The sequence below is a fragment of the Cheilinus undulatus genome, linkage group 20, assembly GCF_018320785.1.
Source record: "Cheilinus undulatus linkage group 20, ASM1832078v1, whole genome shotgun sequence".
In the NCBI taxonomy this organism is placed as follows: Eukaryota; Metazoa; Chordata; class Actinopteri; order Labriformes; family Labridae; genus Cheilinus; species Cheilinus undulatus.
The window spans coordinates 13,300,141-13,315,711 of NC_054884.1; the positions used below are offsets into that span (position 1 = coordinate 13,300,141).

At 40.4% G+C, this 15,571-nt stretch overlaps 1 protein-coding gene across 2 annotated transcripts in view; it reads right to left on the bottom strand.

The window, feature by feature from the left end:
• Positions 1 to 2,564: 2,564 nt before the first annotated feature.
• Positions 2,565 to 15,571, bottom strand: part of mrtfba (myocardin related transcription factor Ba) — a 51,181-nt gene continuing 38,174 nt past the window's right edge. For both annotated transcript variants that reach the window (XM_041815101.1, XM_041815102.1), the window contains 6 exons: positions 13,348 to 14,415; positions 13,100 to 13,222; positions 11,139 to 11,288; positions 10,850 to 10,984; positions 10,593 to 10,653; positions 2,565 to 7,785 (listed from right to left, as the gene is read on the bottom strand). In XM_041815101.1, the coding sequence (XP_041671035.1) occupies positions 7,271 to 7,785; positions 10,593 to 10,653; positions 10,850 to 10,984; positions 11,139 to 11,288; positions 13,100 to 13,222; positions 13,348 to 14,415 (2,052 nt within the window). In that variant the 3' untranslated portion in view covers positions 2,565 to 7,270. The remainder of the gene's footprint in view (positions 7,786 to 10,592; positions 10,654 to 10,849; positions 10,985 to 11,138; positions 11,289 to 13,099; positions 13,223 to 13,347; positions 14,416 to 15,571) is intronic.

Genomic DNA, 15,571 nt, shown 5'->3' on the forward strand with positions numbered 1-15,571 from the left:
ATTATCAGACGGTAATATGAAAATGTATGCAAATACAGACCTCTAAACAAATCAGTAAAGTATGGGAAACAGTCACCCAAAACAGAAGTCACCAGTTACAACAGAAAAATTTTTGTTGATAAAATAAAATGGAAAAAACACAGTCAACAACTAAACTAAGAAGCATGTCAGTACTGAGTGAAGCAAAGCAGGTTCTGGGTTAAAAATCACTTTACATTCTCAGTTGTTCATCAGTTTAGCCTTATGTTGTGCAACTGTATAAAGAAAAAACTGGAAATGTTCTGTAAGTGGTCAAAGAGTTTAATTTGTAATTTAAGGTTGATGCTTAACTGTGTTTGATTTTTAACCAGGAAATGTTTTACATGTGGAGCTAAAGCATGACTAAATATGAATCAGTTTAAAAAGGGAAATAAAGATGTGATTTATCACATGTTGCAGGGATGAAGAAGTGGTTCAGTTATATATTTTTATTTTAAGTATGTTTGGAATCAGGCATGTGGCGGATTCTTTGAACAAAGACTTGGCTTGCATTGCAGTTTTGAAGCCCAAGCTTTAGTAGGATTGGAGGGAAAGGCCAAGGAAGGAAGGAGGAGGCCTGTAAGACTCATCTTCCCAGTAGCCTTTGCAGCAGAACACATTGTCCTCTCTGATAGGAGAAAACCTGAGGAGACTCTGCAGGAGGTCTTCAGGTAAGCCAGTGTGACACCCATAACACCAGCTGTCTTCCACTGTCACTTAGTGTTTCTCCAGCATCAAACTTTAACGTTTTAGTACAGTCAGCAATCAGCTGGTCGAGTATAGGAGTTTCTTTTCTTACTTCCACACAATCTGGACAGGAGCGCTGCAGAAATGTCACCCGTATCCGAACAAGGACACACACAACTCTCCTCCCACCTCAGAAGGACGAAACTAGCCCTGCTTTCGTCATACAGCCAAATCTTGATGCCACAAGACTTTTAACTTGCTGGAACCATGGAAGGAACATTAACAGACCGCTGCTCACTTCTGGATCTGTTGGACACCAGACTCTAATCACACATCGGGATCACCAGTAAGAGGCTTTGATCTGGGTAGAACTAGCTTAAATCTAGCTGCATTTATTGAAAGCTGTATTTGCTGCCTTGTTGTCTCTGCTTATGTGTTGCTGATTTGATTTGCTGTGTCCATTTATGTCCAGTGCAGTGCCTTTACCTTCACGAACATCAGCGTAACTGCTGTTAAACCAAAGTCCGGCAACTGAGTTTCTGTGTGGTGTAGCTGCTTTATTGAGTTGTAGACGAGGGCTAAGTTTTCTTTCTCCATCTTTAAAGTCACATGTGAAACCACATGTGCATCAGCCATTTCTTTTTCTCTCTTTTTTCACTCACAAACACAAACGTTTGCTTTTCTTTGGAAATATTCTGTTTTGTTGTAGTTTAGTTTTATAATAGTTTTTGTTTGATTTAGTGTCACTGATTGTAATTGATACTGCTTTAATAAATACTATCATAGATTTAAAGAGAAGTTGTCTGTGATTATTGTGCATACACAGTAATATACTAGTTGAGAGGGTCAGTCTTGATTTTACACCTTCTATTTATTTAAATACAAATATTTGATAAATATTATCTAAACAGTAAATTCTGAGACTAATTTTTGCTCCTTTTTGGTTGTTGTTCGTTTCAAGGGTGTGCCCAGGTGATTTATCTTGTCTAATATTTGTATTTATATTAAAGTATTCCAAAATCTAGCATAAAAACCCTAAAAGAATGTATTAATATATATTTTTAGATGGATTATCATATATTTCTCTGTCATGAAAGTCAGTGTCATAGGTCAATAGAAGCTATAGTTTATATTCCAGTGAATCTCAATAAATATGAAAATGTTGATTTATTTTGCTGTGCTCGAAAAGTCAAACTTCCATACATTCTGGAGTAAACTGCTGTAAGCCAAAAACATCAACACTGAAACAAACAGGTATTGACATGGTTCACTTTGTATAAGATCAATGTTGAATTTAGATGGATGTTTAACTTTTGAATTAAATCACAGCAAAAAATTACTTTTTTTTCAAGATATTCAGATTTTTTGAGATGCACCTGTATTTATATATGCATGCATGTATAAGATAACCTTATGCTGTGTATATATACAAACTAGACTTGTATATTTATGCACAAAGAATGAATGCTATCCATAGAACTACAGGTGTATCTAAAAACAGAATATTTCAAAGCATTGAGTTGCATGATTTTCCATCACTAAATTCAAAAAGTTAAACTTGCATTTATTGTTATTCAATTAAACAAGAGTGAAATATTTCAAGCTTCTTTTGCTTTCATCTTGATGATTACAGCTAACAGTCAAGGTTTACAATAGTCACACAGCCAACTACTCAATTAGAGCTGGCTCCTTTTTCATGTGTTTACTTAACTAGTTTGACCTGTATGGACATTAGTTTATTTCTTTCTGCAATCTTTATGTTCACCCTTTTTACATGTTGAAATAAAGTTTCAAATCAAATCTAATGGAAATATGAATTATTCTGAAATTATCTTCTACAGAGCCATTCACAGTACACCAATTTTTTATTGACACATAAAGGCATACAGAACTTATATACATCTTTTTGGAATATTTACAAAATAGAGAACCCATGGATGTTACACATGTATAAAAATATGCATTACATCTATATAAATATGTACACAATGTGCAAAACATATGGCATACAAACAACAAGAAGAGGCATGGCATGGGTGGTGATTTAGAGGAGACAGGAGGGTGTGCTTCCAATAAAGTCCCATAAAATTCAGTTTTCATAACAAAACTCTGTCTTCTGTAGTCCAGCTTCTCCACTAAATGATGTTTGATGTTCACATGATGACAGAGGACAAAGCAGGAGAGCTGATATGAGAAAGCCTGAGCCAACACCTTTAACTCCAATGATAAAAGTAAAGAAGCAGACAGGAACCTTTAGACATTTAGTCAAACACACACCAGGGTTTTCAAAATAAACCCCCATTACCCCTCAAACAAAGTGCCTCTGATGTTTTAACTATTTCTCGCAGTAAAGGTTCTCACAATAATAAAATCAAGGCAGGATCTGACATACAGTACAGTACATCAAGGGAGAGCAGCCATTATTGCTTTATGCCGTCCCTGTCAATGGTAAGTGGTGTCACATCGAGCGTTAAATCCTCAAACTGCAGCCCAGAGGTTTGTGTATGTCTGATATGAAATTAGAGATAAAAACAGCAAACCAAAAATATACAAATGAATTCCTCTTGTACAGATACCACATAAGCAGAAAACAAGAGTAAATTTTTTTTTTCTTTTGCATTTCAACCTAAAAAATTGATAAATATAAAAAAATGTGAGAAAATTAACAAAATGTGATACTATGTTCCACTGCCATTTGGCAATTAAATATCAAATCTGATATCCTCAAAAGTGAAAGAATAAAAAAAATCACAATAACTCACCAGCTGTTCTTGAATGCACATTAACAGGACTCACGCATAAAAACACAAAAATACAATAAAACCTATAAGCAGTTTTTAAAGGAGGACCAGGAATCCCCATGTGACTGAACCAAACAGAAGTGAAGACAAATAGGTTGTGTCTAATACGACTAAAACAAAAAGAAGTAATAAAAAATTAAAAACAACAACGCCAATAAGCAGAAATGTGCAGTATTTGGCGTTTTATATATCAGGTGATGTTATATTTGGGCACATCAACGCATCTTGGCCTGTTCTAATGAGAAAACTGCAGCATTAACATTCCACAGAAACGGCTCTTTATCAGCTCGCTCAGGTTGACACATTATTGCTGCTGTGAGCAGAAAATCAGCATTGCAAAAACTTTATAATGCAAAAACAGCCACATTTGATGATTTTCTTCTGCTAAAAATACCCCTGTAGGAGCATTGGTTGCCACTCAAAATGTGCAAGGAAGCTGCAACAGAAGCGCTGCAGCTCCCTCTAGTGCCCATGGACGAAATATCAGGATAAAGTGGTTGCTGCGAATCCAATTTTTAAAAAAATGACAATTAAAAAAGCCATCTTATTCAAAGTGCCTTGTAGAAAATCAATTCCAAAGGAATATCAAGACTGAGATGGTGACCCAGTTACTCAATATTAAGGTTGTAAAGAAACAGTGAGCAGGATATGACGCAATTACTGAAAAACTACTACCACTTCATTTGGTTTCCCTGTTAAACTGAGCAATGACACAAAGATCTAATCAGCCAGTCATGTGGCAGAAACCAAGGCATGTAGACATGAGCAAAACGACTTTCTGCACTACAAACCGAGCATCTGAATGGAAAAGAAAGGTGCTTTAAGTGGTTTTGAAGGTGCCATGGTTGTTGATGAAATTCTGATCCTACCGTTGAAATGTCAAAGCAGAAACTGAGACTCATCATACTCCCTTAACAAACCTTATTGCCTAATTTTAGTGAGCCCATGTGAATTCTAGCCTTAGCTTCTTCAGCTCTTATTCAGCTCTTGTAGTTGCATGTTGATGTGTCCTTAGGTGAGACACTTAAATCCAGTGTATAAGCTGCACTTTTGACACCAATTTTACATCCAAAGCACTGGCTGCTACTCCTATATGAGGCAATGTGATAATACAAATACTCAACTGTTTTAAATGATATAATGCCGGATCCTTGGTATAAAGTGCTGAAACACATGACGTCATTACTGAAAGTTTGTGCACCAGTCACTCACTGCATGAGACCGTGACAGAAAACCTCATTCATTGTGTACTGCAAGGGGCTGCAACACATAATCACAAATTCCCCTCTAGTGAGAGTGTACGCCACTTTTTTACTGCTTTTCCCACTCAATAAGTCATGACATTGCAATTAAAAAAACAGGGTGCATATCTTTAAATAAACTAACCCCTAAAATCCATAGGGGAAAAACCGAGCGAAAAGGAAATGGTCATGCAAGAGGACTATTAAGACGTTTTCCTCCTAGGAGTCTCTAAAAAACAGATGGCTGCTTGTATACCAGATTTTATAGTCACTTAATTGCTCTGTCTTGTGCATTCAGCTCTTCTGCATACTTTTCTTGTAACAAGTGGTTGTCTTTCTATCAGCTTGAACCAGTCTAACCATTCTCCTCTGATCTCTGCCATCAACAAGACCCAGAAGATCCGCCGCTCACTGGACATTTTCTCTTTTCATCAGCTCTCTGCAAACCTGAGAGATGGTTGCGGGTGAAAGTCTGAGTAAAGCGACATATAAAGCCACTTAAATCACCTCTCTTCCTCATTCTGATGCTCGATTTGAACTTCAACACATTGTCTTGACCATACCTGGATTCATTGGTTTCTGCCCTGTGATTGGCTGATAAGATAGCTGTGTCAATGAGTGGTTGAACAGGTGTTCCTAATGATGTGATCGGTTAGAGTATGTTGGCTTTAAAGGTAGTAAAGCCCTCTTCACTGTGTCCCTCCTCCGAGGTGTCTGTGCGTTTCTTTGACCGTCGATCAATAACAGATAAAAACGGGTAAAACAGTCATCAGAAGCCATTTGATTAGTAATGTTTGGAATATGTCGGCTCTATAGCGGATGATTTGATCTCATAGATATTAGCAGATTTCTTCAGACAACTTGCAGGCGACGCAGCCCGAGATTAAACATGAATACAATCATGCACAGAGACACAGGTGAACATGCAAGAGACAGGAAGACGACACACACATGCTTTCCTTCTTTCTCACAAACCCGGTTGAGAAACTGAATTTGCCAAATACATGTCAGATTCTTCTAAATCCTTCATGTGATGATTGGCTTCTGTTTTGCAGATTGATTATTAGCTGTTAGCTTGCACTTTTATTTGCTAGTGTTGCAGTTATTTCCACACACTTCCACACAAACGCACATAGACAAAGTGCAGGGATATACTGTAGAACAGCTTGATATAAAGCTCATCTTCTCCAACGACATCTTGATTCCTTGATATATTTGCAGCACACTTCACACTTCATGTGTCATTAACTGATATTTGTTCCCTTTCTAACATTTTATGTCAGTTTACTGTCAGGAGAAAAAAACAGCTGCCAGCTTTTTAAAGTTTTCAATCTTTTAGAAACTACATTCAACGTTTGATTCTTGGACAACAACTGCAGTATCTCTAGAGCGTTTGGCCTCATGATCTCTATCGATCATTTCATACCAACAAACACCTTGGATATGTTGAAGTTCACATTTCCTTGTTCTGAGGTGATCGAGGCTCCTCTTTAGTGCATAGCTCTCACGTAGATGGAGGAGCCTGATCCTCTTGTCGAGTGTTTTATTCTTTGCAGTCATTGGTTCATCAGCTTGACCAGCTGGGTCGTGATAGGTCAGAAGAGAACAGTCACATCTGATGTGACGCATCAGATTAGTCAGCATCTACAGTATGTTTAGACTGGATCAGTGTGAAGAGAGGCTTCTCCTCCTCTCAGCTGGGAATCCCTTTAAAACTTGGCTGACTGAGCTCCTTGGGCTTAAAGGGAACAAAAAGATTTGACTTGATTTGTCCAGCACCAAGACAGGATGGAGCAACAGAGATTGGTAAAGTAAGACAAGCCTGTGGTGATATCATGAGACTCTGCTCTCCAAGGCCAGTTTCTAATGCGTTTTAGAGAGGATCCAGTCTCCTATTTTCTCCCACAGATGTTGTGCTATGATGTAGATTTGATGGCACAGTGTGCTTCAGCAGAACAAAAGGCTTTATGTTGCTACTGTGCTCACACAGTAAAGCAGACGCATTGTTCACTCTGAAAGCCAAACTTCAGGCAGAAACAGTCGAGTGATATTGGCCATAGGTTCGATTCAGGCTCACTGTCTGAAATAAGGTCCATTTGTATTTGTGTGAATCATAAGAGTATTTACAGTCCATGCTACCAGTATCATTTGGCTCTGTCTTCTCTCTAAATGATGATTAAAATCTGGTTTAAAATCCCTTTATCACCAATCTTGAGGTGACGATGATCACCTTAGTGGCATCAGGGTGTCTGGCCATTACAGACCTTTTTTTAAAGCTGTGCAAACTCTGCAGTTATAGTTGAACTTCAGTGCACTGCCTATACAGCACTTCTTACTGTAGAGTGGGAATTATACAGATGGTACGGATGGACTGGTGAGTGACATGGCACAGAGATGCCACTTTTCCTTCTTTTGCTCTCTTTTAAAAACAAGAACCCAATCTCCATTCCTTCTCTCTTCATCCATACCTCCACCCATTGATTCAGGCTCTGCTGCTAGATCTTTCTCTTATCTGCTCCCCAGTCAGTCCCAGTGCAGCTGCAGGTCATGTGTGTCCAGGAAGTCCGTAGGTATCCCCAGAGGTGTGAGTGCCCCAGCAGGACCGGGTGGCATGGTAAGGTCCAGCCACTCCATGTTGTCCAAGCCGGGGTCAGACAGGCCCATGTTGAGCGAGGATGGTGGTGAGGAGGAGTCACAGAAGGACAGGTCAGAAGTGTCCATGGGTGAGTACGGCTGCTGTTCCATCAGCTGGGCTTGCAGCTCCAGCATCAGGCCCTGCGTGCGCGGGTCGGATGCTGGTGGAGTGTTGGCCAGCGTGCCCTCCAGAAAAGCCTCCAGCTGGTTGTCGGTGGCCAGTGAAGAGAGGATGGGCATGTTCTGGCCGACAGCAGGGCTCAGGGTGGGAGGAGGAGCCACCTGGATCTGTGGAGGCGGCCTGGAGATGGCGGTGTTGACGGGCAGGGTGGTGATGCTTGCTGTGACTGGGTGGGTCTTAGTGAGGGAGGCTGAGGGGTCGTTCTGGATGAATGGGGTGATTTCTGCAAATAGAGGAAAGGGTTTTCCCTTATTATTACTGCCACGGTTATTATGAATGTCTCCAATAAAATATTCTTAGGTCACCTTTTTAAGTGTGAAAGTGAAAGCCAACAACAGCCATGCATTCAGAACACTTTAAAGGAAGCTAAACTATTTGGTAATGATACAGGTTATATTAGTAACTGCATTTATTCCCAGCTAATGTTATGTCATTGAGAGAGCAGTTAGATGTTTAGGCTGGCTGTTGTTTAGCAGTAGCTAATGGGATCTCAATTTTCCAGTTTAACTTTCAGTTTAACTTTCAATATTGCGGTATATATATGTAACTGCTGGGCAAGCAAGAAGTGGTGATAAAACAGTTGTCACATATCCTCCAGCCACAGTCCTGGATGTGACTACAGAGAGAATAATCTTCATGTAAATATGGTAGATACCATGACATAATGATGCCAGTGAAAACTGTTCCCTTACATTACAGATATATGGTTTATTTTTCAAGTTCACGTTTAATTTTTTCAGCCACATTGTTGTTTGTGAGTTAACCACTCTAAAAATATGATTTTTTAACACCATCTTCTGACCTGGTGGGCACATTTTTACATTGTAAAGCTGCTCCTATGACCTGACTGTATGAAGATTAGCTCTGACCTTTTTGGTCCCACTGCCTCAGTCTCTGTTTGTGGCAATAATAATAATTATTTAATTACCATCTATTTATTATCAACGTGTAGTCTCCTTTAATACCTCAGGATGCTGAAGCCTTTTTTTGTTTAATAAATTATTTACTGTTTCACACAACATGCATAAGCGGAAAGGAGAGAGACACAGACAGACTGACAGAAAACACCAAAATGCAACTTAAATCCTGAAGCCTGCCGGTGCTCTGTAGTTTATAAACCCTCTGCAGTCTGCAGACACAAACTGACTGCTGTCTCATATCAACAAGACCTGCAGGCAGCACAAACTCAGAGAATTTATTACAGCCTGTGCAGTCTCTTTACTCACCATGAAAAACTTTTGAAAACTTTTTTCACATCTCATTACAACAACGTATTGCTACGTTGGTATAATGCTGTAAACGTCCATAATGCCAGAGACAGTTGGTGGGTAAAAGACACAGGACGTGTACCTTTCAACACCACTGCATCAATTTCTCTCTCCTTCATGTTTCTCTACATGTAAAGTTACTGCAGCAGCGAAAGCAAATGCACTGTGTCACAAAAATATCGGCCTAACAATCTGACCCATAGTCTCTAACAGTCTGACCCATATCTCAATAGTGTGCTGTTTCATATGTACAGGGAGAAGTGCTTTATTAAAAGGAGAGCTGATATTGATCATATTGGTGAGAGAAAGCAGAGCACGTGTGTCGTATCATACCCTTTGTACCAAATTTGGCATATAGCTCAGAGTTACCAAACACCAAAGTTGTGGCTAGTGGAAATACTGAGTGATCAAATTCATTGTAAGTTTTATTTTTCCTGAAAGTTTCTGAAAGCCATGAAATGTAGGTCTTGTTGAGGGTCACTTAATAGCATACACATGCACAATAATAATCATCAGCTTTGTAAATGTTTAATTTGAATATGTAATATAAGCACATCAAGCTATTATTACATCATTACCTTACATTGTAAAGCAGCCTCAAAAAAAGAGAAGTGAAGAATATTGATTTTGTTAACATTATAAATTTATCCTAAAGTCAATATTTTCTAGGGACACTTAACTTGCAATACTTTTAAGGCCCTTAGCCCCATAAAATAATAACTGAAATAAAACTCAACTTTTGTACCACTGTCTTTACTGATTTAAATGTGGAACCTTGGGTAGATCATCCGATTTTTGTATGACTTGACTTGTGACTTACTTGCAGGGACTCGACTTGACTTGCTTGATTCTCACCACAGTGACTTGGGACTTGCTTACACATGAGTGACTTACTCCCACCTCTGCTTCATACACATAAACATATTCACCAGCAAACAAAACTGTGTACAATGTACCTGGTGGTCTGTCAGCGCCCGCCAGCTGTCGTCAAACGTGGGTTTGGAGACATACTGGTCAATTTCTGCGTGAATTCATGACCTTCCTGGATACAGGGTGCCGACCAAATAAGCTTGTGTAAGTCCCTGAACTTTTGTGTTTGTATCCTCTCTTCCACCCCTGACACGCCCCCTTTTCTTTACAGCAAACTGATTATTCTGATGCATTTTCCTCTCATATCTGTAAGGTTCACATTTTTCCCTTGTAAACTTTAAAACTGCCCTTTAACTACAGATGTGCAGGACAACTGTAGCATTACATATTGTAGTGATGATAAGACACTGTTACCATCTCTTAATTTAAGAAACACAACTAGTTTACTTAAGTACAATATATCATGTCTTAAGTTAAAAATAGGTAAATATTTCGATGTTTATTCTGTTAGTCCATCAATGTCATCTGCCATTGTGTGTTAGCATCAAGCTAACAGGCTAAAATTTGCATCTGTGAAAAATTCCACTAAAATGTTATTAGGTTTATTCTTTGTCTTTTCATACTCTCTCCGGCAGAGCTACTTCTAACCCAGCTCCAGTAACACTGATTGGCAGTCAGTGATGCGTACTGTCTGTAGCCGGGGTTGAACAGGAGCCTCTGTCATACAGACAGAGGGAACATAAATATCTAAAGGGCTGATATCTCTCGTAATCAGCTAGTGTCGAGCGTTGTGTGACCAAATAGAAACCACTGCAGCATCCACGGTGAACTCTGCAGCATTTTCCAGACACTACAATAATAGGGGTTTGTACTGTCAGTTTATACTCCTTACCTCCACTCTCTATGAGAATGTCGAACAAATCATCCATCTGCTGGCTGGTTGCCGTGGGAACCTGAGAAGACAGTCAAAAGGTTAAGAGACTTAAGACTGACTCTCACCAAAAGCAAAAAAAAAAAAAAACCTCAAGGCTAAAAACTGAAAATAGATTCATAGCTGTTCATGCTTTTTTGTATGCTGAAGGATAATGCAGCAGAGCTGAAAGAGAAATGTGTTAGCGAGGAGTGTTTGTGTCTCGGTGCGTTTCTAACCTGTGAAACATTGTTGATGTGCATGTTGCGGCTCTGTTTGACAGCCTCCTCATAGCGGGGAGGCTCTTTTGTTTTGGGAGGCTGAGTAACCAGGGAGGTGGGCTGGAGGATGAAGGTGGGCTGAGGAGAAGACGACTGGAAAAAAAAATAGAAAAAACAGGCTGAATTAAAAATCTTCTGCATGAAACAAACACGATGAGGCTGTAAAATATCCAAAATGACAGTTACGATCTAAAGAGTGGGTAGCTTAAACCACCTAAACCCTCCAGTCATAACTTTGCACTGATACCTTATTGAAGGGTCCGTTGGAGATGTGGTGGTTGGGTGATGCCCTAGGCGAGACCTTGTTCTCAGGGGAACCTCTCAGGAAACACTGGGCATTCATTTCAGGTCTAGTCTGGTTCTCCAATCCAGACATGTTATTGCACATAGTCAGAGTCTGTCAGGACATTAAACATTAGTTTAACACATGTGACGATGCTGTGATCAACTTAGATAACAGCAAATGTGCCGGTTTATAACAGAAGTGGAGTACAAGATTTAAAATCTCCTGTAGCTGTCATGGAGCTACCAGTGTGGGAGGTTTGTGAGAAAAGCTTCATGAATTATCTACAATGATCTGAGAAATAATTCACCTGTGAATCAGCTGACAGGCTAGATTCGGAATTCCTTTTCTCAGGATAAACAACCTCTACACAGAGATAAAACCATGACTAATGCCCTATTTGCATGGGAAAAGAATTATCTCTTGTATGTCTGGTAATCTTTAATAAGTGCATAGGATGTGTGTTTTTAATCCTGTAGAAATCAACCACGTCTGCCATAACAGGGGTAAAAATACTGATTGAAAAAATATCTGCTGATCACTCATCAATCAATCGTGTGGCAGTCAACACAGAAAGCACAACCGAGCCTTAATCTGAAAAAACCCCACCACTCACTCAAACCTTGCACACTTACTCTGCTGTGTTTTATTTGCATTCACCACAAAAATTCGTAGAATGAGGTAAATTGTGCAATGAGAATATGCAGTGAGGGTGGGACTTAAAAATCCCACCTAATCCATCCATCCTGACGCAACTTCATACAGCACCAGCTGCGCCAAGTCTGAGAGATGGAGAGCAACTTTGGAGTCTCTGTTAGGTGGCTGAGGAAAGAAACTTGTGCCTTTATCTGGTATATTTCTATGGTTGACATCCCCATGATACATGTGCAAATCACAGTGTTTTAAGAGAGGTTTTGGTGCGAGAGAGGGAGAGAGAGGGAGTATGCGAGCAAGAGAGAAGGAAGCAGCAGGCACTGATCTGAATCAGAAATCATCACACTGCTTCTTCAGATTAGAAGTACTCTCCTGGCAAACCTTGCGCTTCATGAAAGGTACTGCAGCGTTCCAAAGGTGGAACCATACCTTCAACCTCATCCTATCAGCAATGCTTTGCTGATTGAATAAGCTGCTACTGATAAAGCTCTCATGTGTGCAATGCAGTGTTTGTGTGCGACATGGAAAATTGCTTACTCGTCCACTCTCTCACAGTCATGAGGATGCGTTTAGGTACTAAAATGTGGTACAGTTTGATTTTACATGAATCAATACTTGGAATTCCTTGGTGCATAATGGAAGTTAGGAAAGATTTTTCACTAGTTTATCAGTCATGGACAGCTTGCTACAGATCTAAAAGATGTTAAAATGTATACACAGAGAGGGAAAAATACTTAAGTGCATGTTGTTCAGTGAAAACTCTGATCAACAGTATGAATAGAAAACATGAAGGAAATGTTACCTGCAAAATCCAATGTGCACAATATTGTATTTTTTGTTTAAACTTAAGAAATAAAAATTCATTTTGCATTTCATTGCTGTAGCAATGCAGCACCTCTATGTTTTTCTTTGGAAATGTTTGTAAATTTGAGTACATTACAGACCTCATTTATCCTCTGCAAATGCACCACATCAAACATTAACATCGGGGGGTACTTCCCAAATTATCAGAGGTCAACAGGTTATACTAGTCTCATGTAAATAGTACTTTAGACTCAACCTTTGTCTGCCATTGTGGGCCAATATGATCAAAGATTAGCTTAAACAACAAATAATTCTCATACTGGGGAGTTTCATTGATTTCTGACATTGTAATGGCTTAATTAATTGACTGATTACATCTGCAAAGATACGAAACTCAATAGATCTTTCTTTTAAATAAAGTAAATTGTAGCAGTCTTTTACAGAAAGAAGTATGTGTTGTTACTGACCTGTAGCAGTGGGTTTTGGTTATTTATGGGCTTGCTGGGTGTCGTGTCCATCTTAATGGTTTGCATCTGAGGAACCGAGGCCTGAACTAGGCCTGGACTTGACACTGTGGCCTGAAGAACAGGCTAAGGGAGGGGAAAAGAGTGTTACAATATGGCTATTTTTGAGTTTACACATTTGATTATATAACTTCATCAGCATTGCAATCACTTCAACTTTTCTAACTTTTGTGGTGTCTTTTCAAACTCACCTGCAGGCTGACGGTGTTGTTTGGCAGCTGGATTGTAGTAGCGTTGTTAGGTAGTGACACTGGGAGGAGGATCTGGGTTCCAGCCTGGCCTGTGGTGGTCAGCAGAGTCTGAGGTTGACCAGATGTAGTCAGCAAGGTCTGAGGTTGTCCAAGCACCTGGGACACACCTCCTGTGTGGCTGATAAAGAACTGCTGCAGGCCAGGTGCTGCAGGTTGGGTCTGGGCTTTGGGGCTTCTCTGTGCCTGGGGCATTACCTGTGGACTGGTGGTTACCTGGGGTGAGACTTGGGGCTGGATCTGGGTGATGAGCTGGGTTTGAGGCTGGAGTTGGATCGGCTTCCCAGATGAAACAGTCACATCCTCCAACTTGACCACTGTTGGCAGAGGGGAAAGAGACTGGGAGCCCAAAATGGAGTTAGAGATTGTAGCTGCGGTGGATGAACAGTTCGACAGGACTGTATTCTCCACTTTTACAACGTTTGAGTTCAGGACAGCAGGAACAGGGTTAATGGTGGGTACAGAGGTCAGTTTGGGTGACAGAGAGGCCGAGTCTGTGGTGACGACAGCTCTCTTCTCCACCTCCAGCTGCATCTTCAGCTCCTCCACCAGCTTCTGCTCCTGCTCCAGCTTCCTCATCAGCTCCTCTATCTGTCGCTCCTTCTCATGGAGCCTCCTGTCCTTCTCCTCTGGGACTTGGAAAGATGACAGAGGAGAGACGCTCTGATCCCCCCAGCCGGCACTCATCAGCATCTCAGCGGGAGCCTCAGACATGCCTACTTCCTGCTGCAGCATGGAGGGATCAGTGGGAATGGGTGAGACAGGTGGTGAGGTTTTAATGCTCTCTGGGACTACCTGCTGGACTGGAAGGATGATAGTCGGTGTGGTGTTGGTGGTGGTGGTGACCTCCATGGGGATGGAGGAGAGGGTGGTGGTGGCGGGGGCAGTGATTGCGGCGGGAGCAGAGGTGCTGGGGTTGTCTTGGAAAGGCTTCAGTCTTTCGATCAGATCAGTTTTTGTTCCAGACACAGGGAGGCCGCGCAGCTTTAGCTCCAGTTTCAGCTCAGCCACCTGAACAGATAAAAATATGATTTATTTAAAAAAGCTGCTGGAGAGGAAATGCAGCTAACTTTAAAGAATAGTTTGACACTGTCTTGTTTTTTGTCGAGGCTCACTTGATTTTGTCAATCAAATCAGTTTGGCTGTTTTATTTAAAGCCTCAAGTATTAATTCCTTCTTTTTTCCAGTTGTGCTTCACATCTGCACTTTTATAAAGACACATGTGCCAAATCTTTCTGCATTAGTAGCAATAACAAGATGAAGGATTTTAGTCAAAAAGAAAGCTAAAGCCAACAGCAGAGCAAGCCACCCTCACATAGTCTAAGACACTAGTTTCTCATCTGGGATCAGGTACTTTCTAGGAGGTACACCAAAGATTTAAGAGGATGCCAAATACCCCTTCTGCTCTGAGGTTGTCCAAGTTAAATTTGCACATATTATCTAAAACCACAGTTACAAAAAAAACAAAGATCTATATTCTCCTTTTTCACAAACATGCTTGCAACATCCTGCGATCAGCTGTCTTTAACTTGGCAAGTTGAATTGAAGGCAGCTGCATCAGACAGCTTAATTTGAGCTGTGATGGCTCGGTTCAGACTGCTGTGACTGTCAGCAGCAGCATTCTTAAACGGTCTCATCACATTGTGAATCCTTAGTCTGAATTGGGCTTAAGGAACTGATGCCACTTTCATGTTTTCTAGTAAAATATAAGACTACACACAGCTGAGACTACCTTAGCAAGAAGATAGAAAAAGCAATTCTTAGTCTTTAAAATAAGGGCTATGGAGGTCTAACAAGCTACAATACAAGGAGCCTGATTCACAAAAGGATTGCACAGTTTTGTGTCTGCTAAATCTGTGCAAATGACTCAAAAGTTATCATTTAGTTTACAAGATGGGGCTACAGAGCAAAGAGCATCTCTGTAAGATAGAATGACCCTCCCAGCCTAAATACAAAAGTGGTCTAATCCACCAACAATAGCACTAACAAGCTTGCATGAATCGAGAGACGCAGACAAGACTGCACGGACATCTCTGGCCTAAATTTGCAGAAAGCTTCTTTTCAAATTTAGTTGCAAAATAAGAGCAAAACTGCACAGAAAAGGACAAGTACTGGGGCATGTTGGCCCCTGATTATCAGTTGTGCTTGATGCTTTATTTTAGACTTT